This window comes from Bubalus kerabau, chromosome 5 (genome assembly GCF_029407905.1).
Source record: "Bubalus kerabau isolate K-KA32 ecotype Philippines breed swamp buffalo chromosome 5, PCC_UOA_SB_1v2, whole genome shotgun sequence".
NCBI classification, from domain to species: domain Eukaryota; kingdom Metazoa; phylum Chordata; class Mammalia; order Artiodactyla; family Bovidae; genus Bubalus; species Bubalus kerabau.
In genome coordinates, this window is record NC_073628.1 from 1,126,773 (window position 1) to 1,152,023 (window position 25,251).

The 25,251-nt window shown below is 61.4% G+C and overlaps 1 protein-coding gene across 3 annotated transcripts in view; it reads right to left on the reverse strand.

The window, feature by feature from the left end:
* Positions 1-25,251, reverse strand: part of MOB2 (MOB kinase activator 2) — a 58,479-nt gene that overhangs the window by 27,837 nt on the left and 5,391 nt on the right. Inside the window, exons 2-3 of one of the 3 annotated variants that reach the window (XM_055580502.1) lie at positions 4,376-4,538; positions 3,481-3,678 (exon numbers count right to left, since the gene is read on the reverse strand). The exons of 1 other annotated variant lie outside the window; for it this stretch is intronic. In XM_055580502.1, coding sequence (XP_055436477.1) covers positions 3,481-3,678 — 198 coding nt within the window. In that variant the 5' untranslated portion in view covers positions 4,376-4,538. Of the gene's footprint in view, positions 1-3,480; positions 3,679-4,375; positions 4,539-23,244; positions 24,134-25,251 lie in introns of those variants that run through there. One more of the 3 variants, XM_055580504.1, reaches the window with a different exon arrangement.

Below are 25,251 nucleotides of genomic sequence, written 5' to 3' on the forward strand. Positions count from 1 at the left end.
AGGATGGTTGGATGGCATCACTGACTCAATGGACATGAATTTCAGCAGACTCTGGGAGACAGTGGAGGACAGGAGTCTGGCGTGCCACGGTCCACGGGGTCACAGAGTCAGACGCGACTTAGCGACTGAAGGACACAGATGAACAGCAGCCGAGGTGAAGCTGCCAAGGTTTTCTGTCCAATCAGAAACCACCAACCTCAAGAAGGAGGAAAACAACGCAAGGGACGTCGTTCAGTCACATTCGACTCTGTGCGACCCTGTGGACTGCAGCCCACCGGCTCCTCCATCCATGGGATTTTCCAGGCAAGAATACCGGAGTGGGTTGCCATTTCCTTCTTCAGGAGACCTTCCCTGACCCAGGGATTCAACCTGGGTCTCCCGCATTGTAGGCAGATGCTTTACTGTCTGAGCCACACTAGGAATCAAATCAATTGATCAAAAAAGACCTCAAGAGGGCTCAGGGAGACAGTGAGAAGACAGTGATGTCGGGGTCACTATGACTGTGTCCCACCTGTTCCAGAGACAAGAGAAACACCGGACACGTTACAAGGAGATTTTAAAAAGTGTTTTCTGAAGATCCCAGTTGAACTTGTAGAAACTGAAATATCTGAGACAAAAAGTACCCTGAATGGAGGTGAAGGCAGGCCGAACGCTGCAGACACAGTGGCGATGACAGAAGGTGCCGCAGCAGGAGCTCGAGGGACCGGCTGTGAGAAGAGGGGCCGCGTCTGCCTCCTGGGAAGACCACTAGCCCGCCTCCGCCCGGAAGATCCAGCTCCTCCTACATCAGGGACAAGGGTTGAAGGGACCCTCCAGGCAGAGCAGAGGAGTCAGCGTGAGGGGCCACGCGGCCACCAGGCTGGACACAAGTGGCCCCCACACTCAGAGGCTGCAGCGAGCGAGAGAGGGCAGGTGGGCCCGGCCCGGGGGAAGGCGGCCCAGCATTCTCAGACCCCACCAGGCAATTTGCCCCGGCGAGAGCAAGCTCAGGCCTACAAAGAAACCTGCCTGCCAGGTCACAAACTGGAAACAACCCATGCAGCTGCTGGCAGCGGGCGAACAGGCCTCCCAGGCACCACCCACCGAATGATGCCCAGAGCGCCCGGGGATGCCCCCCAGCCGGCGCTGCGGGTGGACCTCTGCCTCTGCATGGGCACTTGTGCCCTGGAGCACAAGCCGCTCTAGCCAGGTGCCCCGTGTTCAGGACGCTCGGGCGTCTGCACCCCCACACCCAGGACCCCGCCAAGAGCCCAGAGCTCAGAGCCCATCCCCGAGGGCTGTTGTCCCCAAGGAGAGGGCCTTTCAGGACACAAACAAAGCCCTGTACCTTGCTCCCACGGCCCCCCAAGCCCTTCACCACCAACAACCTGGGCCCAGGCCCTGCTGCCAGAAGGGCACCCATGAGCACACAGAATGTGCGCGCTCGGCCCAAGTGCCCTGGGGGCGGACTGACCCAGGCTGATGAAGGAGGGCCTTGGGGCCCCTGACAAATCACTCTGCCCGCTTCCTTGGTAAGACCGCAGGCAAGACGCCACCATGAGTTCAAGGCCCCCATTCCCGCAGGCGGACTTTCAGGAGAACAGAGAGCAGCCTGCTGCGCTGGAAGGTGAGTCTGGAGAGCTCAGGCCTCCGCTGAGGCCAGGAGGCAAGGGGATGGCAGAGCTGGACCAGAGGCACCTCTGCGCCAGAACCCCATGCAGTGAGTGCCCCGCACTCGGGGTCCGGACAGTCCTCCCAACCGCCAAGCTCCTCTCAGACCATCGCACACCAGGAAACAAAGCCCTAACCACACCGTGCACGGCAGGTGGCACGTGCGTCTACGTAAAGATACGTAAACATGCCTCCCCGAGCGGGCAAAGCAGTTCTCCAGGCCGGAAGCCACCCGCATATTTATTCTCAAGACAAGCATCTGGACCGTCCAGCCTCCACGGACTCCTCTAGGGCTGTACAGGTGAACGTGTGTGCGTGTCTACACGGGGAAGCGGTGTGTGTGAGTGGGAGTGTGAGTACAGCTGCAGGGCAACCATGCCCTTCCTTCCCACCCCTGGCCCAGGCTTTTCCCAGGGCACCCCTGACACCCTGCTGGCCCCTGAGGGTGCTGTGAATGGGCACAGGGAAGGAGCTGCCACCCTCCGGGACCACAGGCCCCCCTCTACAGGCCTGTGGCTGGTGTCAGGATGCGTCTCTCCTCGCCCCCTACCTTCCTGAGCTCTGGTAAGCTCAGTGCAGTCGCTCAGTTGTGACCGACTCTTTGCGACCCCATGGACTGCAGCATGCCAGGCTTCCCTGTCCAGCAACTCCCGGAGCTTGCTCAGACTCATGTCCATCGAGTCAGTGAGCTCCAGTAAAGAACGCAGAGACAGAGTCAGGTGCCCATGTCCACCCGGACACCCTGCCTGCCTGCCCTTGACCCCTTCAGGAGGCTGGCCCCAGGCGTGCAGAAAAGGGCATGCAGCAAACTGGGCATCCTGTCCAGAAGCAGCAGGAACCAACGCTCAGTCCTTGCACATAACAGAGCAAGCCGCCAGGGCCCCGTCCCCGGACAGTGATGAGGAGCTGGACACGATCCACAGCAAGGACTTCTGCACCTCAAGAGACCCCGTGAGAGAATGAAAAGACAAGCATCGGGTACTGACCCAGGACTTCCCTCCCCAACAGACAGAGCGCTCTCAAAACACAACTGAAAATGGGCAGGACATGGTAACAGACATGCCCCCAGAGAAGCTGCACCCACACCCACCAGGAAGGTCAGAATCAGACCACGGAGGCCGACAGGGCCAGACAGCACGTGTGGACACAGACGTGAGCCTCCACAGGCCACACCACCCCCCGGGACCCAGCCACCGCTCCTCTGGGTGGAAGGACGAAGGCGCCAGGCACACAGAGACACTGTGGGTGCTCACGGCGGCGCGATCCTGGTCTGAGCGCGCGGGAAGGGCGGGGCCAGCCGGGCCTCCTGTGTGCGAGGCCGCGCCTCACCAGAGGACACAGGACAGCTCTGCACAGCACGGGCGAGTCTCCCTGCAGCAGGCTCCAAGGGCAGACCCCTCACACCGGACACTCAAGGGTCCCCTCTAGACGGCTTCAGGTCGGAACCTGAGGCCCGCGGCAGCTCAGTGGGTGCTAAGCCCCGAGGGTGTGGCGAGGGCCATCCAAGGTTCTAGATCAGTCTTGTGGGAGGTCAGAGACTACGTGTATCTATCAAAATTAAACAAAGCTTACCTTCAGACTCAGTGGAATGTAAATTACACCTCTGCAAGCTGACTGGAGGCAAACACGCCACACCCACAGGAAAGCAGGGACTCTCGCTGGCGCCCCTGCAGGGGGTCCCATGGGCCCCAGAGAAGCCACGGCCCACGGGGCCCCTGCCGAGGACTCCAGGCACAGGGCGCCCAAGGGCAAGAGGTGCCAGAGGCCAGGGGGCACCAGAGGGCCAGCTCCTTTCCGGCTCCATGACTCGGAGGGGCACAAGGCGCTAACCTGAAACCCGCCACCTGTGCGTTTGGAGCTGCAGTGCTTTCCCTTCGCGCGTCCTGCTGCAAAGAGCCAGTCACTCATCGCACGAGAGAGAAGAGGACGACCGTGCCGGAGAGCCTTCTTTCCAGGCTGGAGGTGGTTTCGGGCTCTGTCACCACTTTCTCCAACCCCTTTTCTCTGAGCGATGGCAAACAGCTTCATCTGGGTTTTCAAAGACAAGAGGGAGCAGGCAAAGGTTTGGGGGCCTCTCCTCCCAGGCCTGCCCTGTGTCTGTCCTCAGAGCCCCAAGACCACCTGCCCCCCACACACACACAGGCCCCTGGGCACCCCTCACGGCAGCCACACCACTGGGGCCACATCCAGAGGCGCCAGCAGCCTGGTGAGCTCGAGGCTGGGCGGGTGGACGGAGCCCCTGTTCAAGGCCCTGCGAGTGAAAGAGGGGCTTCTGTGGTTCAGTCAGAAGGGCTGGGACGCCTTGCTAAATGCCACAGCTGATGCTACCGGTGGTGGTAGGGGGGGTGGTCACCACGCTGGATCTCAGAGGGGAAAGCTAGAGACCCACTCAAAAAAACCTGCTTGGAGCCAAGGAGAGGTCACACACACCAGGGAGAGGCGGGGGTGGAGGGTGGGTGGGGGGTCCTCTGCAGTGCCTGCCTCGAGGCCCGCACAGAAACAGCCTCCTGAGGCCAGAGGCCCCGCCCACGGCCCCCGGGGTGGGGCAGGAGCCGCACCTCCCGTGGCATCTCTGCTCTGCCCCGAGCCAGCTGGAACCTCGATGGCCGGGAGCTCCGGGCACTAGCTCCTGGGCCTCCACTGCCCAGGGCGACACCCTCGTGCCAGCCCCAGGCCTGGCCACCCCCCGCCCCGTCCCGGTGCTCCCCTCTCCAGGCCCGCTCACCTGACCCGATGCCCCATCTCACGGTGCAGGAGGCGGAGGCAGAGCCGAGACAAGGTCCACATATGACCCCGCCACCGCGGGCTCCGGGGCGCTCACACCTCCAGGAGGGCAGGCCCGGGACTGAGGAACGTGAATTTCTACTCCTGGCAAGAGCGCGGCTGCCCTGGGCAGGGAGAGGCGGGCCTCACCAACAGCCCTGCTGCTGCTCGGGCGGCAGGTGAGTCACTGGGGAGTGTGAGGGCCACACCTGCCTCCCTCCCGGCCCTGCGCTCCTTCTCCAGAGGAGGAGGAAGCCCCAGGCCACCAGGGCTCCTCACACTAGCGGGGAGAAGGGCAGCGCCCCACCTCATGCAGCCTGGGCAAACAGGAGCCCCGCTAGCCTCACCCGCCAGAGGCTGAGCGCTGGGCTCCCTCTGCATCCATCCGTCCCGTGTCAGCCCCCTACCCCTGGACCGCCCGCCAAGGAGGGCAGAGAAGATGTGCGGATTGGGGCAGAGTGCCCCCTGGGCCCGGCTGCCAGGGGGAGCTGGGAAACGCCTGGATGCTGGAGCAGGGGGCAGCTAGGCGGGAAGAGCGCCTGGATGGGAGCGGGGAGGCAGGCTGCATCCCGCAGGCTAGGGGGTGGGAGCGCGGCACGAACGCAGGACAGGCTGTCAGCTTCGTGTGAGGATCCAGCCAAGCCAACTGCCCCCTGGCTCCTGGGCCGCCGCTGCCTACGGGGCACCCAGGTCACGCAGCCGCCACTCCTGAACCCCCCAAAGCGCTGGCCTGGGCACAGGGACTGTTGTCTCTCACAACAAGCCTTCCCAAGCCCAGCAGGCACAGAGCCCAGGCTGCCTAAGAAAAGGCTGAGGTGGATCCTGCCAAGTCACCCCGCCCTCCCTGCTGGTATAAAAACGTCGGAGGCAACATTTAGCCCAGGCACTGGAGAAGGAAATGGCAACCCACTCCAGTGTTCTTGCCTGGAGAATCCCAGGGATGGGGGAGCCTGGTGGGCTGCTGTCTATGGGGTCGCACAGAGTCGGACACGACTGAAGCGACTTAGCAGCAGCAGCACACAGGAAGGAGGCTGGGGGAGCCGCCTCCCCGCCCAGGGCCCAACCCCTACAGGCACTCAGGCACAGACACTGGGACTTCTCTGAATCTAAAACGCTGGAATCCAACCAAGAAACAGACTTCCCTGAGAAAAATGTCAGAGAGAGATGGACGAGGTCCACTGCTCATGCAGGGCTGTAGGGAAGCTTCCCGAGTGGAAAGGACCCCGAGAGGAGACAGGCTGGGAGCTCAGCAGGGGTGGAGAGTGACACCCCCTCCCCCAACGGTGAGCGCCCCAGGCTGGCCCCCACCGCCTCCAGGGACACCCCGTCAAGTGTCTGGGAGAGCCCCCCACGACCCAGGGGCGCCCGAGGCGCACCACGCGGGTGGAGCAGCTTCCTGTCGCGGACACACGGCATGCAGGTGAACCCAGCGGCACCTGCCTCCCTGCCGGGCCGCTGTCCCGCTGTGGCCACCGGGCCCAGGGCGGGCCTGTCCCCGGGGGTACTCGCAGGGCTCTGTGTGAGATGGTCTGGCCCCCGTGGAGCCTGCTGTGCAAGTTCTGGGCATGTCTGAAGCAGGTGAGGAGGTCAGATGCACTGAACGCCTTTTCAGCTTTCCATATTTTCAGCTTACGACAGCTTTGGTGGGAGGTAACCCCACCGTGAGTTGAGGGGAGATCTAAGGACAGGCTCCCAGCAAGGATCAAACTCCTCTGACAGAACCTGTAGCCACCTCGATACTTCCCAGGCAGGTCCTGACGGGGAGCCTGGGAGGAAAGTCTCCCCTTCCGCCCCCAGCTGCCTGCTGGGCTGCGCCACCTCCAAGGACCCCCTTCCTCTCCCTTTGGTGCTGGGTCTCCTCAGCAGTTAGTTTCCCAATAGGAGGCGGATGAGAAGGACTACTTTTTCCAGAATTTGCAAGTGAAAAAACGTTTTATTCTGTCCTTGCGTTGGATTACTAGTTCGGCTGATGTGAACCGACTTCCACGTTGGAATTCCTTGTTTTTTAGTTTCCGGGTTGGATTTTGTTCAGAGTCCTGGTTAGTTTTGCTCTGTTCCCTTCTGAAGGTTTCTGAAATCCTTCCCTTATCCCATGCTCTGAAGGTCCCACTCATGTTTCCTGGTAGGAGCGGTGAAGTTTTCACTCTGGGGCAAGGGGTGAGCCTACTCAATCTCAACTCACTTCCTGTGATTCTAGAAACTTTCCAAGTTGCTTCAAAGCCCCTCTTCTGGAACCCCGCCGTGGCTCAGGGCCCCGCACCGATGCGCTGACACCCTCACCACCGCCGACCTGGTGTCCACAGCTGACGCTCTGGCCCTGCTGGGAAATACACCCAACTACCGCCTCTTCCTTACCAGGATTTCACTTTGTCATCACGCCTCCAGCCTCCAAGCACTCCTGTTAATTCTCTGGACATTCCTTTTCTCCACCGGTTGGTTCTTACTTGCCGAGGGGTCCTCCGTGCTCTGCAGTCTCTCAGGAGATGAACGACAGGGCCAGCTCATCTGTTTGTTCAGTCTGCTCCCTCTTTTTCTATTGGTTTTGGTCTCTGCCTTCCTGTTCACATAGTTCATGAAACATGGGGTGCTCCCTTGCCATCCACTCATATTTAAAGATGGGCACTAAAGAAAGAGCTCACCGACAGTTTCGTGTGGAGGGCTGAGCGGGGGCAAGGGGGGACGGGGCTGGTTCAGGCTGCACGCAGGGGCATGCTCACCCCTCCACTGTCCAGTGTCTGGAGGGCTCTTCTGGGTGGGTCAGACCCCATCCTTCCGCCTGGGGAGTGGACAGCAGGCACCAGGGCCCTGGACACAGGCTGGGCTGGGAACCACGCTCGTGGCTCTGTCTGCATGGCGGAGGCCCTGGCGCGGTCCTGGGACACGCACTCTCACGACAGCGATACTTGGGTTCGAGGCAAGCAGGAGGGAGCAGGCTGTCCAGCTGCTGCCGTGCACCTCCAGACCACCAACCGGCCCCTCCAAGGTCCCGAGGTCCCACAGCCCTGGGAACCACGCTAGGTTCCTAGGCTTCCGATTCCTCGTGCCTGCGTTCCACCTGATCACCAGCCTTCCAACTTCTGACTCTGCTGTCTCCCCGCTTTGTTCCCATCGGTCTCTGCCTTTCCAGAGCTCTCAGCTCTCATTCCAGGGGGGCTGGGGAGGGAGCAGATCCAACATACAAGTGCAAAGTCCGCTCTCTTCAGGCAAAGGGGCCAACACGACAGGACACTGGCGGGCAGCTCCCGCTCCCCTCCAATGGGGCCCCTGGGCTCGCCCCTTTCTGACAGCCCCCCCTCAGCTGCCACTCACCTGAGCGGTGCTTCCAGACAGGGGGTGCTCACAAGCTGCCCACACCCCTCCTCTGCCCACCTGTGGGCAAGGCTTCCCACCCAGTTCAGGCAGATTCATGGAGGCTGGCCTACCCTGCCTATGGGGCTGGTGGGCCTCAGAGAAAACTCATCTCAACAGTGTCCCCTCACAGCTCAGCCTTGCCCGACTCCCCTCCTTCCATCCCTCATCCTCAAATATCAGTCAGAGAACCCTGGGACCCAGCCCTGAGGGTCAGTGGGCTGCCCGCATCCTGTCCAAGGCTGTGGGCTAAACCCAAGCCCCGCCCAAGGCCTCCGAATGGACACCTGTGTCTTCATGGAGACGTGCCCAGAGGCCAGGACAGAGCACAGGTCCGCCATCCCCTGGACTCCCCAGCCGGAGCCAGCCGGGGCTGGGAACCCAGGCTCCTGCCTGCACAGGAAGGGCAGGACATGCGGGGAGCAGGCGCAACCACATCTGCCCAGAAAGGGGCCCTGGGGAGCCTCGTGCTCGCGGCCCCTCGGGCACCCTGCCTTCACAGGACCACGCTGCCACCAGCCACCGCCCCCCTCGGAATTCTGAAACCACGTGGAGGAGGGCTTTGTGGCTCAGGGAGGTCCCCGCCCCCTCTGCTGAGACCACAGGCGGAGCCCCTGATGCTGGATGACCTGCCCCAGATCTCAGGCCATCGTGGCAGAATGGGTACAGTGGACAGTGCACTCTGCCTGGGGTTGCTGTTTTCATGAGGAGTCTAAGAAGTATTGACAAAAACTTCACCAAAGGTCAGTGAGCGGCAAAACACAGACCCTGGCCTTGGTGGCCCTTAACTGCTCAAACACGGGCAGTCGCTGCAGCCAGCCCCTGGTGGTGGCCAGGGCTCCCCAGAGCACGGGCACAGTATGGACACGTGCCCTGAGGGCTGTCACCTGAGGGGTGCTTCCAGGCAGGGGGTGCTCACAAGCTGCCAAGAACCCCTCAAACAGGATCCCAGTGGGGGCGAGGCGGGGGCAAGACACAATGAAGGAGGCCAGCAGCAGGGCCTTCGAAGACCGAACACCTGCTTCCCCGTTCAGACATTCTCACTGAGGCACTGATGCTGCCGGAAGCGCCCCCTCCCCAGGCCCTGCCCCTGCCCCACACAGGTGGGAACGGGAGTCCCGTGCAGGCCCTGGAACCCGAGGTTCCACCTTCCCACCAAACCCACCCCGTGCCACGCCCACCCGATGGAGCAGCAGCACCCCCCCCCCCACCCGCGCTGCGGCTGCCGCCCCGGGGTTCCGGCGTCCTGCGTGTCCGGCGCGCCCTCTGGTGGACGCAAGCCTCCCGCCTCCTACAGCAAGTGTGGGAAAGAGTTCCCCAGCCTCCCCATCCCCGCCCCGGCCCGGAGAACCGCGAGGCGGGTCAGACTGCCTCCTGGGTGCCCCTTGACCAGCCCAGAGGCCTGCAGAGCAGGCTGGGTGGGCTGGGGCAGAGAGTGGCCAGCACTTCCCAGCACGCCCCCTCCCCAAGGGACAGCTGCGGGGCGGTCCAGGGAGCTCTCGGCTGGCAGAGCTTCTGAACTGCCTGGGCCCCCAGGATACATGACGTGGGGGAGCATTTTCCACAGGAGCAGAACGCAGGTGGCGAAGGCAAGGACAGTGATCCGGCAAGCGTGGCTGTGGGAAGAAAAGGAAATCTTCCCGCTGCGCAAACAAGGCACCTAGCACCAGCTGCTTCCAAGGTCTCGCTCCAGCTGTGACAGGCGGCTCCTGACAGGGAGGCTCCTGCCTCCCGGAGGAGACCCCTCGGCATGGTGAGTGCGGCTGAAGGAAGGGACAAGCAAAAACCCTTTTCCTGCAGCGAGCACGTGAACCCCAAGAGCACCCCGAGACCCTGCCGAGCAGTTCCCAGAGGAAGGCTCATGAAAAACGGTAATAAAGACGTCAAAGCAGGCTCAGCCCCACTGACGAGAAACACCGCGACGGAGTGACACTCCACGCAGCAAACAGAGGGCCAGAGAGGACGGGGAGCCGCAGCCACGGAGGCCCGGCCGCCAGCCAGCCAGGGAGAGAAGGCGTGGGACCCGGTGTCCCAGCCATGGTTTCCTGAAAACAAGCAGCAAAGAGAACGGCTGTTGGGACAGCACCCAGGAAGCGGCCACCCCAGATGGGGTCACACTCACACGAGTGACACGGCCATGGGGGTGCAGAGCCAGAACAGACCCACCCTCCTGCCGTTCACCCCCTCCTCCACTGTCTCCACGCCTCCGCGTCCCGGGCCCGGCTGGGGAGAGGGGCTGAGGACACAGGGCCCGGGCCCCGCAGCCCCCACCATTGGCATGGGACCACCAGGGCCCGCGGGCTGGACATCCCTGCACAGCAGCCCCCCGAGACCCTGCAGCTCTTGGCAAGCGCCACGAGGGCTCAGGGGAAGGCTCGGCCCGAGGAGGGATGTGAGACTGGACTTCTATTTGGGAAAAGCCTCCCCTCACGCATTGACACGCCTCACCACTGTGGGTTCCGGGAGCGGAAGATGTGAAAGGCAAGGGTCCCGAGCTCCGCGGTGAACTCTGAGGGGGTCCGGGAAGCCGCAGCCAGGCCAGGGAGGGGCTCAGAGAGAGGAAGGGGTGTGGGGCCCCCCGCGAGGGGAGGCCGGGGCGGGGGAGGGGGGGAAGGACTGCCCCAGAGCAGCAGGGGCCCCTGTGCCGCCCCCTTCACTGAAGACAGCGGCCACCAGGGGCTGAAGAGGACCTCCCGGGTCCCGGCGCCTCGGGGGCCCAGTGCCCAGGGACCCCCAGGCGGGGCTGTGCTTGGCCCAGGCCCGTCCCAACATCAGTGGCTGCAAGGCCGGGTCAGGCTGCGTCTCACCCCCGCTCCCACACTGCAGGCGGCGGGAGCACAGGCCACACGCGTGCACACAGCACACCCTAGGCCACGTGACAGACTGCGTCCACCAGGGGTCACGATCACCGCTGACAGAGGCCTCCAGAGCAGGCGGCCGCGGCCTCTGGCCCTCCACCTACGGCAGTCCACAAAGGGCCTGGGCCTGGGCCTGGGCCCCGCCGGCCGCAGGCGTCTGCTGGGGGTCCTTCCTGTACACGCAGGGGGCACACGAGAGCCTGGTGCAGACGGCGCAGTGGGCACCGGGGCCTGCAACAGAGCTGAGGAGACCGTCGAAAGAAACGCTGAGTGTGCCTGACAACAGCCAACGGGAAGCGCTCTCCAAGCGCGCTGCCCTCAAGTGTGTTCAATGAATCCGTGTTTCCACAGGCTGGCCGTGAACTTCAAATGAAGGCTACTATTTTTAGAGTGTTTTTCAAGTTCTACTCCAGACAGTTATTCAAAGTGTCCACTTAATGAATAAATGCCCTTCCCAAACACATCTTACAGAACTGTCACGCCAAGACCCCGTACCGCCATCCAGCTCGCCACCCTGGGACCGTGGTTCCCTTTCCGTGTCCGTCTCAGGCTCCAGCATGTCCCAGGCCTGCAATTCTCCAGATCCAGTGGGTTTGGCGGTTTAAGAGTCAAGACAGGTCGATGAGAAAAACCTCCAGCTGGGGAGCGGGCCCGCCCGGGGCCTTCCTGCTGCACCTGGTTCCCTCCCGTCTTTCCCTCCAGGAGCCTCGGCTCAGCTTCGAGCCCGGTGCTGGCCGCTCCGCACCCCAGCACCTGGACGTGGAGCTGGGGCAGCGGCTCCCCGCTCCGGGTCAGGCTCCCTGCTCCGGGTCTTCCTGGAGCCCTTTAGAGGCCTGATCCCAGCCTCTCACCCAGGGAGACCCTGCCTGTCCCACACAGACGATCAAACTCCTGCTGCCCCGAACCCAGGGCCCGCAGCGGGTCAGGGAGCTTTGTGACCACGGCTGCCCCGGGCAGAGCAGGCAGGTGGGAAACGAGACTGCTGCTCATGTGGAGAAAGAGGAAGCTGAGAGACGAGGGGACAACAGGGGGACACCTGTGCTGGCTCTGGGGCCAGTCCCCCCAAAGCGACTCCCTCCATGGGCAGAGAAGCTGCTCGGTGCCCCTGCTGACGTCCTCAAAGAGGGATCTGAAACACATTCAGGGCAACCACAGGAAACGTCTCGGCGCATAAAGCACACGACGGGGCAGCACGGCGTGTGGAGAGAGCAAGGAGGGCAAGGGCCTTTGTGAATGCCAGGGAGCCCGCCACCAAACACAGGTGCCCAGAAAGCAAGGAAGGCGCCCAGCATGGAGGCGTCTGGGCTCAGGCGGACCCTGACGTGGTGAGGTCTGACGGTGTGGACAGGCCAGCGCGGGCCAACCCGCACAGCTCCTTTCCGAGGGGGAGCCTGCACAGGGAGGCCGACCCTGCCCGACTCTGTCACCTCTGATAATGGAAGCGGGACCTCTAGAGCACAGAACTGAAAAGGCTGGTGTAGGCACCCAACACACACAGACATACACACATGAGAAAACTCACTATTTAAAAAGAGATCCAAAGAAGGTGATGGGTGGAGTCTGATCCCAAGTTATTAGAACACAACACAGAGAACTTCCTTGGTGGCACAGAGGGTAAGAATCCGCCTGCCAATGCAGGAGACACAGGGCTGGCTCCTGACTCAGGAAGACCTCAGATGCTGAGGGGCGACTGTGCCCGTTTGTCAACTACTGAGCCTGTGCTCTGGAGCCTGGGGGCCACAGCCACTGAGCCAAGAGCTGCAACTCCTGAGGCCGCACACCGACCGCCTGTGCTCCACACCAGGAGCCGCCACCGCGGTGAGAAGCTGCACGCGGCGACCAGCGTGGCCCACGCTCGCCACAACCAGGGCAGGCCCACACACAGCAGCGAGGACCCAGCAAAGTCAGAGACAGACTCACAGATAAACACATGGTGTGTGTTTTTTTTAAGTGGAGCTCTCTTTCAAAACATAAAGACAACACAGAGAACAAATAAGTAAGAATCAGAACAGCCTCTATACCAGGACAGCATGCCAGGAAGATCTACTCCTGAAAATAAAAACTGTCACGTATAACTCCAAAATTGTTTTAAAAATTAAGAAAATGTAAAAGCCAGGACAGAACCACCATGATCATGAATCAGAATTACAAAGATTCAGACCGACAGCAGAGAGCCGGTTGTCTCTAATCATGTAACCGGTTAGTAGCACAACCTCCTGGAGAGAAACCTGCCCCAGCGACAATGGAGCGCCCAGACAGGACTGAGGGTCCAGGACACCCGCCGCCCCGGCCCCACTGTTGGCAGGAGAGGCCCCCGTCCAGACAAGGGGGAGTCACAGGGCTCGGTCAGCAGGCGCCTGAGCCCCTGGCTCCTCAGCGTGGTGAGGCACGGCTACAGAATGGGCCAGGTCTCCCGTGGAAGCCCCAGGCCCCACAGTGGGATGGGGAGGGCCAGCGTGACTCCAGGGCACCTTCAGTCTTTCCACGCGTTGTCTGTTCCCTGGGAAGTCCCAGAGACGACGACCATCCCAAAGCAGTGGGCGCCCTTGGCACCGGGAACGTGGTCTCTACGAGCCATTCCCACCACAAGAAACCAGGCCCCTCAGAGGAAAGGCTCCAGCCGGGGCTTCGCTGTCACAGCAGAGAGCAGGGTCACCCTCCGAAGCCCCGGGAGTCGCCGTCACAAGGCTTGGACCAGCTTGAATCAGCGCCCAGGGGCCACGGATGGGGCAGAGCGACCATCAAGGAGGCTCAGAGCTGCAGTAGACTCCAAGGCCGAGACTGTTTCAAGCCGTCAGTTCTTAGTAAAATATATACCTTAAACCTTGGTTACCTGGAGAAGGCATTACAGAATCAACACTTAATTCTGAGAGCTGGTAAGCAGAGGCAAGGAGTCAAGCATTTATCCAGACTTGCGTATATTGATGCGGGGAAACCAAAGGGCTGACGGGAGTGTCTCTTCAGAGGCGTCACGGCCAGAGCCCCTGTGCTCCAGGCCACCCGAGGCCAGCCTGTGGCCTTTGTCACTGTGTCCACACCCCAGAAAGGCAAAGGCTCACACCTGCTCTCTCCCCCTCGCCCTGTAAGGAGGAACAAGACACACGGTGCCCAGAAGTGTGTGCCCAAGCCCGACCTGGGAGGCGAGACCGTGAGCTCCAGAAGGGAGGGTCTCTGGCCAGCACTCAGAGAGGCCACGTCAGGCTTTGCAGATCGCGCTCTCGTCCTGTGTGTGGCCGCTGCGGGAGACCGGCACCGCCTCTCGCCGGCTCCTCTGAGCACGGAGGACAGGCCCGGCCACCACGGCCCAGGAGGACACTCCCTCGGGGGCTAGAGGACACCCAGAACGAGAGGCGGCGCGCAGCGGCCCGGCGGGGCCTCGCTCACCTGTCTGTTGGCTCTCAGGAAGCCGAGGGTGTGCTTCCCTCTCCCCAGGTCCCTGGTCACCCAGGGCGGCTGAGCCGGGGGAGGCAGCAAGCTGCCACATCCTGAGCTGCCCTGGAGCCCAGCACTCGCTCCGTTCCCATCACAGACGGGCTGCTGTCACACCTCAGACCCCCGCGGCTCATAGGAAGCTCTGCAGGGCGCGGTAGGGACCCACCAAAGGGACAGCCTCGGCTCCCCTCCAAAGCAGAGGGCCCGGCAGACCTGTCTCAGCAGAGGCCCTGGTCGAGGGCAGGCTGCTGTGTGGGGATGCCAGCCTAAGGCCAGGGATGGCAGAGGGGGGCGGGGTGCATGCTGCAGTGGGCACCTCCCCAGGCCGGCCCCGAGACTGACGCACAGGCGTGAGCCCCCCTGCCTGCCTCCAGAGGGCCGGCTGGAGGGCCCGACGCTGCAGGAGCGCGGACGGCGGCGCGGGCAGGGCCTTTCTGGGCATCGCTGGCCACCCAGTGGAGAAGCAGGGAAGAACGAGACACTGAACGGGATGGAAGGAGGAACTACACTGGGTCCAGCAGGTTCTGGGAACCTGTGAGGGGGGCGCTGCGGGGACAGCCGGGCCCCCCCAGGACACACGTCAGGTCTCTACTGGGAGGGTTGCCAGGGGGTCATGTGAGGTCTGCTGGGACAGGAAGCGTGCTGGAGCAAAGCCTGCCCAGAAACCCCAGTGGACACTGGCCCCCTGGCCTCACAATCAAATCAAGGGGCTCTAACGGCACCAGCCGGCGACCCAGAGCGGAGGCAGGGCTGCAGACAGGAGCGCGGGGGCAACCTCTCCTGTGAACAGCTTCAACCCAAACACTCAGAACCAGCAGAGACAAAATGAAGGATCTCACTGATTTTCATCAACAGAGGCTACTTTCAAAATCCTTCAGTAAGAAACAGGCTGAGTCGCTCACGCAGCTAATGTCTATATGGCGACCCATCTTGTTGAAAAAGGGATAGGCTACCCACTCCGGTATTCTTGGGCTTTGCTGGTGGCTCAGCTGGTAAAGAATCTGCCCGCAATGCAGGAGACCTGGGTTCCATCCCTGCGTTGGGAAGATCCCCTGGAGAAGGCAAAGGCTACCCACTCCAGTATTATGGCCTGGAGATTTCCAGGGACAGTCCACGGGGCCTCAGAGAGTCGGACACGTCTGAGTGCCCTCCACGTCCCTGTCACCTGTTCCCCAGCCTCTCTGCTTCTGGCCCTGGAGCCACAGCCTAGCTGCTCCCGCAGCCTCTCCTCCCTGTTTCGTCCACACCGCCCTGTGCCTCCACCTGAGTAGGGCTTCGGCCCACATCTCGGGAAGGCTGGAGCCACACACACGCGCGCTAAGGGTGAAGGGTGCTCACCTCCACCCTCGGGCACTTCCGCACGTGTGCCTGTCCGCCTACAGGAGGCCAGCAGAGACGCGCGGCCTTGCGTCGTGGACGGCCCCTCGACTGCAGCCACGAGCAGCACGGCCAGGCTCTCCCCAGGGGCCTGGGGCGCATCCTCCCTGCCCGTTCCTCTGTTCTCTGATGGGGTCTGGACGTACCTTCTGCTGGGGTCGTGGGCACCACGCCTCCGCAGGCGGCTGGCCTTTCCCCTCCCTAGAGGTCTCTGTGCCCACACGTGCAGGCCGCGCTTTCCCCATCCGTGCACCCACCGATCGACACTGAAGACACTTCTGAATCTTGGCAACTGCGACGAGCCTGCAGCGGATGTAGAGACGTCTACACGGACGTAGAGAACTCTCTTAAGAATACGACTTCCTTCAGATATACTCCTAAGAGCGGGCTGCTGCATCAGGCACTAGCTCCATTTCCAGTTCCCGGAGGACCCTCCACACCGTTTTCCATGGTGGCTGTGCCAGCTGACATTCCCACCAACCCTGCACAAAGCGTCCCTTTTCTCCACATCTGCACCACTCTTGAGACCTCTCGTCTTTTTCACGACGACCGTTGTGACGGGCGAGGTGATAGCTCAGTGTGGTTTAGACGTGCGTTTTCCCGATGACTAGTGGTGTTGAGCCTCTCTTCACGTGCCTGTTGGCCACCTGTGTATTTCCTCTGGCAAACGTCTGTTCAGGTCGCTTGCACACCTGAGCTCACGGTGTGTTTTGGATCTGAAGCCTGCGTCGGATGGGCCATTTGCTGCCATTCTCTCCTACCCCCAGGCTGTCTCCGCCTCTGCTGGCAGCCTCCGTTGTGCTCAGGCTCTGAGTTAATGTCACCCCACTGATTTTTGCTTTTGCCGCCTTTCCTTCTGGTGTCAAATGCAAAAAACAATCATCACCAAGAGCAATGTCAACATACTGTCTATGTTTTCTTCTGCAAGTTTTAAGGTTTCACGTGTTAGGTTCAAATATTTAATCCACTTTAAGTTCATTTTTGTATGTGGCAAAAGACAGTGGTCCAGTTTCACTCTTTTGCATGTGCATGCCGTTTTCTCGGTAACATTTGTTAGAGAGACCATCCTCTGCCCGTTGTACATTCTTGGCTCCTTTGTTGTAAAGTAACTGACCACACACACACACACACACACACACACACGGCTGTTCCCCCGCCCCGCCCCGGGCTCCGATTCTGTTCAGTTGATCGCGGCTGCTTTTACCAGCACTACACTGTTCTGATCACTGCCGCTTTATAATGTGGTTTCAAATCACTGCATGTGATGCCTCCAACTTTGTTCTTGTTCACAGTTGCTTTGGGGTCTTCTGTGTTTCCATACAAATTCTACAATCATTTTTTATATTTTTGTGAAAAATGACATTGGAATTTGGATAGTGATTACACTGAATCTCTAGGTTGCTTTGGAGAGTGTAGACATTTTAACCATATTAATTCTTTTAATCCATGAACACAGAATATCTTTTATGCCTTCAATTTATTTAATTGATGTCTTATAGTTTTCAACATACAAATTTTTCATCTCCTTAGTTTATCATAAATATTTTATTCTTTTCAATGTTATTGCAAATGGGATCATTTTCTTAATTTTTTTTTTCTGGCCACACCAAGTAGCATGCAGGGTCTCGGTTCCTCAACCAGGGCCTGGCCCCTTCAGTGGAAGCCGAGTCCAGCCACTGGACTGCCAGGCAAGCCCCCTTCGTTTCTCTAACGGATAGAGCAAGCATCTTTAAGAAGATGGCTGGGAAGCTCAACCCTTGCCCTCTTTTGCGTCTGGGCCCTGAAGCTGGAGGTCAACTATTCTAAGCGCCGTGACCAGAAAGCCACACAGGAGTCGGCGGGCAGGCGGGAGGTTCTCCAAGCCAAGGAGCCCAGGCGGGGCTTTCGGCGTCAGAGGCTCCGAGCAAGGGGCACCCACGGGTGCGGGTGGGGATGGAGGGGGATGAGGACTCCACCCCCCAGACAAGGGTGTCCAGAGGGTCTTCTGGGCAGGAGTACGACACGGTCAGTACTCTGCTGGTTTGCGGAAGATACGAACCAAAGATAAAGACATAAGCTCCCCAATCCCACCCATGGGTGCCTGGGTCTAGGAGGGCCTGAGGCCCTGGAGCTGGGTCAGCCCAGGGAACCGTGGGCCCACCCGGAGGGAGCCCAGGGAAGTCGTGACCCTGGTGTGGTCACACTGCCCACAAGTGACTCCTGGGTCAGGTCCCGCGGGCAGGGCCGTGGGCCGTGCAAGCAGTCAGGACCCGCCTGCTCCAGCATAGGCTCACAAAGGCCAGGGTGCAGTCTCTAGCCCAGACCCCTCCAAACCTCATTTGAGGGGACATTTTATTGTTTTCATTAGAAACCAAGTGACCCAGACTTCTGAGAAAAACACGCAAGGTGGAACACTGCAGTGCTACCTGTGAGCCGCTCCCGGCAGGTCGCTCAGCTCCCGGGGGGCGGGAGGGGCCCGGTGATCACCGCTGCTCTCCCATCTGCTGTGCTACGGGAGGACCCTGTGACCCTGATTACAGCCAATCAGCAGAAAGCTGGGGACGCCCGCAGGCCCAGTGTCCTGCTGCGCGCTGACGCCGTAGGGCCCACGGACGCTGGGCAAACACAGCTGCGCACCCAGCCCCGCTCTCCCCTCCCTGCTGGGCAGGCCCGGGGCAAGGGCAGCGTGGAGACGCGGCACCATGGCCCTCGCGGCGGAGCGGGCTCCTACAACGCAGCCAGCGCTGCGGGCACGACAGCAACAGACGCCAGGATGTGGCCCCTGCCCGCGAGGAGCCACAGCCCCCAGGGGGAGGCGGCAGGGCCAGACTGAGGCCTGGAGACCCAAGACAGCAGCCGCGGCCACCCAGCTGGCGGCAGAGAGAGGGCCTCTGACCACCACGTGCAGGGCCGGCCACACTGGCCCCGGTCAGCCCTGTGCCCACGGGTCCTGGCTGTGCTGACAGGAGCCAGGCAGACCCGCACACAGGAGCAGGCTGACGGCAGACCCCATCAGGCCCCTGCTGCTCCATCCTGAAAGGGTCCACGCGGGTCCTATGAGCATGTCTGCACCCCATGGGGGCTCCAGCTGGGAGGGCAGCTGGACCTGCCTCAGCCCCCAAGCAGGAACCGAGGGGGGTGCGGGGGGCCCTGGGCTGGCCTGTGCACGCCCCTGCCCTCAACCGTGTGGACGGCCACGTGGGCCCGGCGGGCCCCAGCTTGATGGCTGGGCAGGGCCCGAGGTGGAGCGTGAGCGGACGTGAGCTCCACGGGCTCCACAGCAGGTGGCGGGCTGCGCCCCTACATGGCGCCACCTCACAAGAGAGTGCCATGTGCTGTGAACCGGGGCCCGCTATCTTCCTGGCGACGGTTCAGACTCAGGGCCCGCAAACCACCAATGCTCCCACCTACACCCACACGTCCAGTGAGGAGGCAACACACGAGAAGAAATGATACACAGCACCCCAACAAATCCACGGCCGTGCACAAGCTAGGGCTCAGGGGCCTTCCTGCCTGGTGGGGCTGACAACTGTACATTAAGCCCAGCTACACGCGGTTGGCCTGGAAGGAAGTGCACGAAAGCCAGCAAGGTCACAACAAGAGGACACATTTATTTTTGTATGGATTATAAACGCCAGAGCTCTCAACAGAACTCAGCTGAGCCCAGCACTTCTTCAGCCAAAAAGGTAGGAGGCCTTCCAGCAGGAACAAGAGAATGTACTTGAAAACAAGGGTTTCATCACAAAGCATTTTCAACCCCTGCTGCAGGCCCACGTCCGGAGAAGCACCTGGGTCTCCGTCACAACAGTGCAGAGCCACATGGGGGCACTCTGCAGACAGCACCCCAGACCCGGGCCTCTGCACAGGGCCACACAGACCCAGCCAATGTCCTGCTTCCAGGAGGCGGGAGCGGGCCGGGCAGGGAGGGCGGGGACAGCCTGTGATGACAGGCGGGACCCACAGGATCTCCGCCGCGTGCCCCGGCACTCTCAACGCTTGGTGGGCGTGAGCACGTCCACGTCCGTGAAGCTAGTGAACATGACCGCGGCCACGAGAACACCTGCCACACAGCAGGCGCCGCGCAGAAAACTCCTCCCAGCCAGAACCAGTCTGCAGGGCTGGGGCTGGAGCCTCCCCATCAGGCGCCAGGGCCCGGGGAGCAGCTGTGAGTGACCCCGAGCTGACCTAACCTGCGGACGGGGTGGCAAGGGCGGGGGGTGGGAGCGAGCCCCACTCCTGGCACCTCTCCTGGGACCGGAGCCCATGGGGCCAACGCCCCGAGGCCAGCTGCTCTGGTGCCCGCCTGCTGCTGGGCTGCAGGAGTGAGGCTCCTATGCTCTGGGAGAGAAGAGCATCCGCAAGGGAGGCCACACGCTCCCCCGGCCACCAGAGGCACGCCTCCTCTAGGGGGAGGGACAGAGCCCTGTCCTGGGAAAAAGCCGCGCCCCGCCAGCGCACATCCCGTGCCGGGCATGCTCAGGAAGATGGGCAGCCCTGGCCCTGCGTGCCGCCGGACACCACGCTGCCGGCTGGACAAGGGAGGACGTTCACGACACCAACTGCCCCACACCCCCAGCGAGAAGGTCCTCTGAGAGGACGTCGTCCTCCCAGAGAGTCATCCTGCGCCCAGGCAGCAACCGAGATGAGGGAGAGGAAGGGCAGCCCGGGGCAGCCATGGCCTGCGTTTTCTTCTGTTGAGTCGTTCTTTGCTCACTCACCACCTTCAAAAGCTAAGAGACCAAAGGACAGAGGACCAGGAAGCAGGCCGAGGTGTCCACAGTCTCTCCCTCGGGACAGCTCAGCCCTGCCTCCCGCCGTCACTCCCAACACCCAGGAGGGGCCGGGCACTGCGTGAGCTCACCTGGAGGACCACACTGCCCCAGGCTCTCTGTGTGCCCCGCCCCAGACGTCTTCCCCACGGCCCCAGGGACCACATGTGGCCTGGACTGGGAGCCACACTCTGTGAGGGCAGTGAGAATGGAATTCCTTTCCCGACAGAATCAACTAAATGGCACGCACAGTCCCAACACAGAGTGTGTGTGTGTGTGTGTGTGTGTGTGTGTACACGTGTGCACATAGCCAGGAAGGAGAGGGCAGGGGCACGAGCTCTGGTCCATCCCAAGGCCCTGCCGGGGCTGCAGCCCACAGATGCACACTCGGCCCCCGGCTCCCTCGGCCTGGACACACGCACACGCAGCTGCGCCTCGGGGTCCCTGCTCGGGCTCCCGCACGGCTGCACCTCCTCTCCTCGGCAGCAGAGCCTGAGCCCAAGGGAGACAGCACCCTTAGCTGGGAGCTAGCACCTCCCAGTTCCTGTCTCTGCTCCTCCCTGTCTCTTTAAGAATAAGTCCTGTTCATCCTAACACTTGGGATCAGATCCCCTTACAATACTGGGCTGGCCAGAAGGACCGCACGTTTCTGTGATGACCAGGTAAAACCTGTTATAGCTCAGCTGGGAAGTTCCGATTCATCTCCGTATCCATCAGACACTGCAGCTTCAGATTTCCCTTTACTTGGTCGTTAAAAATTCTGCAAATGGAAAACATTCAATTCCCTTGCAGACTGTGAAAAGGCACGCGCAACAGTTCTGTATCAAAAAGATACAGAAGGTTTACAAAGGTGAAATCGGGAGGTCATCTTGCTCCACTACCTGAAAGACGGCAGGAGGCGGTGGAACAAAACGCTTCGGTAAAGTTCTGGGTGAAAATTAAAACCTGCGTTTTCTTTATAGCATTGAAAAACTGAAGGAATTTTTTGTCCAACATAATAGCAAGGACTCACCTCAGTCATAAGCAGCCAGACGGCTCTGCAAAGAGCAGGCCCGCGAGTGACCATAGAGGCCCACGCGCCCAGCCCAGCCAGGGAACGGTCTCGCTGCCGCCTCCACGGCCGACGCGGGCCAACCCACACCTTCCCCACCTGCGCCGAGCGGCACTCCTGCCCACCGGGAGCCAGCGGCACCCCAGCGGGGCGCAGCTCCAGGCCCTGCCCAGCTGGACGGTGAGATGGCTCCGGGCTGAGCCCCGCTGGCAGGCAGCCTGCTCCCAGGGCTGCGGCAAGGCCAACGCGAGCATCCCTCACCTGACCCAGGGCCCAGGCCCTGCGGAGCCAAAAACGGGTGCAAGTCAGTGCTAGCCCCACAGGAAAGAAGATGAAACTCAGCAGCTCAAGTCCCTCTCTGAGAGACTCAGAGGCTCCGTTTCCAGAGGGCTGACAATGCCCCCAAGAGAGCCCTCCGGTCCTAACCAGCACCTGGCACATGAGGACCAAGAAGGATGCCAACCTCTCCAGTCCTCCTGGGCCGCCCCTGTACCAGGGGCCCCTGGGCTGTGTGAACCACAGCCTCCACCCAGCACAGCAAGGAACCTGGCTCCCTCCCATTTCTACGCGTGGGAGGGGGAACGAAGGATTCTATGAGGGTCATGCTGTGCGGACAAACCTATGCTATGCTAAGTCGCTTCAGTCGTGTCCGACTCTGTGCGACCCCATAGACGGCAGCCACCAGGCTCCCCCGTCCCTAGGATTCTCCAGGCAAGAACACTGGAGTGGGTTGCCATTTCCTTCTCCAATGCATGAAAGTGAAAAGTGACAGCGAAGTCGCTCAGTCGTGTCCGACTCTTAGCGACCCCACGGATTGCAGCCTACCAGGCTCCTCCATCCATGGGATATTCCAGGCAAGAGTACTGGAGTAGGGTGCCATTGCCTTCTCCGGCAGACAAACCTAGACAGTGTTAAAGAGCAGGGACACCACAGTGCTGACCGTGCAGTCAAAGCTGTGGCTTTTCCAGGAGCCGTGTACGGATGTGAGAGCTGGACCACAGGGAAGGCTGAGTGCTGAAGGACTGATGCTTTCAACTGTGGTGTTGGAGAAGACTCTCTAGAGTCCCCTGGACAGCAAGATTAAAGCAGTCAATCCTAAGGGAAGTCAACCCTCAATGTTTACTGGAAGGACTGATGCTGAAGTTGAAGCTTCAGTCCTTTGGCCACCTGATGTGAAGACCCAACTCAATGGAAAAGATTCTGATGCTGGAAAGACTTAGGGCAGGAAGAGAGGGGGGACACAGAGGATGAGATGGTTGACTGACTCAAAGGACTTGAGTTTAAGCAAACTCGGGAAGACAGTCAAGGAGATGAAAGCCTGGTGTACTGGAGTCACGGGGTCACCAAAAGTCAGACACGACTTAGCGACTGAAGAACAGTAAAGGCCACAGACCAGGTCCCCCACCCAGCTCCCCGCCCTCCACTCCCAGCCCCTGGCAGCTGTTAGGGCCTGACGAGGTGAGCTCACCCAAGCCACAAAAAGCATGAAGGTCTGGGAGCTGGCGTGGATCAGGGCTCTGGAGACCCGGCAAGCCCCGCCCAGTGGGAGCAGGCCGGCCACTCGGAAGCCCCTCTCCGGTTTCCACATTTTTCTTCCACTCCGAGGCGTGGCTGCCGAGCCCAGCGTGCACACCCACGAACCAAGGCAGCGGGGGCCAGGAGGGGTGTGTGCCCCATGCCCTCAGACACCTTCCTCCCAGAGGGGGTCCGTTCCATGGCCACATGGAGGACCTCCGGGTGACACCACCGAGTCAGCCCAGAAGTGGGGACAGACAAGGCCACACTCAGCTGGAGAAGCGGGAAGGACCCTCCCCTGCAGCCCCAGCTGGGAGACGGTCCAGCAGAGGTGCCCCTACAGGAAGAGGCTCTGTGCTGGGGTTGCACCCGTCAACCCACAGGCTGGCAGGAAGGGAGAGGCACCCCCCGCCCCGGAATGAAAACTGCCACTGCCCAGAGGCCTGTTTGTTTTGGAAGCACCTCACTAAACGGCTTCCCAGGTGGCTCAGTGGTAACCCACCTGCACTGCACGAGATGTAAGAGACTCGGGTGGGATCCCTGGATGGGGAAGATCCCCTGGAGTAGGAAACGGCAACCCATTCCAGTATTCTTGAGGGCTTCCCTGGTGGCTCAGAGGTAAAGAATCTGCTGCAGTGCAGGAGACCCGGCTTCGATCCCTGAGTCAGGAAGATCCCTGGGAGAAGGGAATGGCCGTGCTAAGTTGCTTCAGTCATGTCTGACCCTTTGCAACCCCACGGAGGGTAGCCTGACAGGCTCCTCTGTCCATGAGATCCTCCAGGCATGAATACTGGAGTGGGCTGCTATTTCCTTCAGGAAGATTCCTGGGAGAAGGGAATGGTTATCCACTCCCGAACTCTTGCCTGCGGAATTCGATGGGCAGACCACGGGGTTGCGAAGAGCTGGACACAACTGAGCAACTAACACTTTCACTTTCACTAACAGGCAGCTGGGACAGGTGATAACCACTTCCTCTGCCCTCCCTCTGAGACGCCCCCAGGAACTTGGGGGACGGACCACCGGGGCCAGTCATGACCACGAGCTGGACCACACAGACGGGGGAGCTAAGCCTGGGACCCGAGTGGCTGCTGTGAGGACAGAGCCAGCAGAAAGCCCTGCAGGCGGCCCCGCAGCCCCAGCACGCACCCTGGGGCGACCCAGGAGGGCTCTCAGTGCGGAAGGCGAGGACCCGAGGACATGCCGCTGCAGAACTTCACCTTCCATACCCGGCACCGCCACCCGGGGGGAGAGGAGGCCCAAGGAGCGGCCGGGCAGCTCCCGCAGCACCTGGGGGGCAGGAGAGCGGACAGCGTCAGAGCAGCACTGGGCGCTGGCAGGGGCAGTGAGCGGAGGGTCACAGATGGAGGGCGCGGTCAGCAGGGGCTGGGATGAGGCACCTGCAGAGCACAGAGCCCCTGGACCCTCGCTCCCTCCTGAGTCACCCCGAGAGCCGGGCCTGCTGCAGAAGGGGCCGTGTGCCCAGGACCAGGGCGGCTGCTCGCCACAGCAGCACGGCAGGGCGGGAAGCGGTGACACTGGCAGGGGGCTGGGGGCCTGGCATGCAGAGCCCTCCCCCGCACTCTGCACACAGGCACTGCCGAGAGCACGCGGGGCCTTCTCCACGTGGACGCAGAGCACCCTCCCACCACCCACTGGGAAGGTTACTGTGCATCCTCTGCCCCTTTCACAGAGGATGAAACAGGCTCTCTAAAGTGAGACAGGACATCTTGTGATGCTGCAGTGAGGATTCAAACCCCAAACCATCCGGGCCCTGGGCCCCATTCATATTCCCCAGCTCTTAGCTCAAAGAGCAACTTCTCAAAGACCCCTCAGAGTCCCCACTAAACGGCTCTTGTGTAACCCCCCACAGCACCCCGCCCCACTTCCCAGCATTGCACCCACCCTCTGGGGGAGCCCGCCAGCAGCAGCAGAGGGACATCAGGCTCGGCCACTGCAGGTGAGCATGCACAGCCACGCTTCCCACCAGCAAGGAGACTTCTTCAGAGAAGAAAACCAGGAGAACGTGGCCGCGGCCCAAAGGCACGTGGCTCCAGGCAAGGAAAGCCGGCGGCCCAGCCCCTCCTCATCTGAAGTGTCCACAGTCTACCCTCTGGTTCCAGCTGTTTCTAGCCCCCTGTCCCCAGGCTCCACTCCAGGGCAGAGCCCTGCACACGGCCCGGGGTGCCCCGGGCCAGGAGAAATGCTGGGCAGAAAGAAAAACAAACTGGAGGAAGACAAAGAAGCGCAGGCCCTCCAGCCAAGTCAGCTGGGAACAGACGTGGTGATGCGTGCAGAAGTCACCATTGGGTGCCGAGACCAGCTCGCGGGGCCGACGCGCTCCACACAGGTGCAGAGGGCGCCCCGCCGAGAGCACTGCGCCCAGGCCTGGCCTCCCTCTCGGACCCCGCAAACCCCTCCCCGACACAACCAGGTGGGCCTGGATACAGCAAGTTTCCAGGACACAGCAAGGGCAGCGTGGAAAGGCTGGTGCAGGCAGATCGTCAACAGA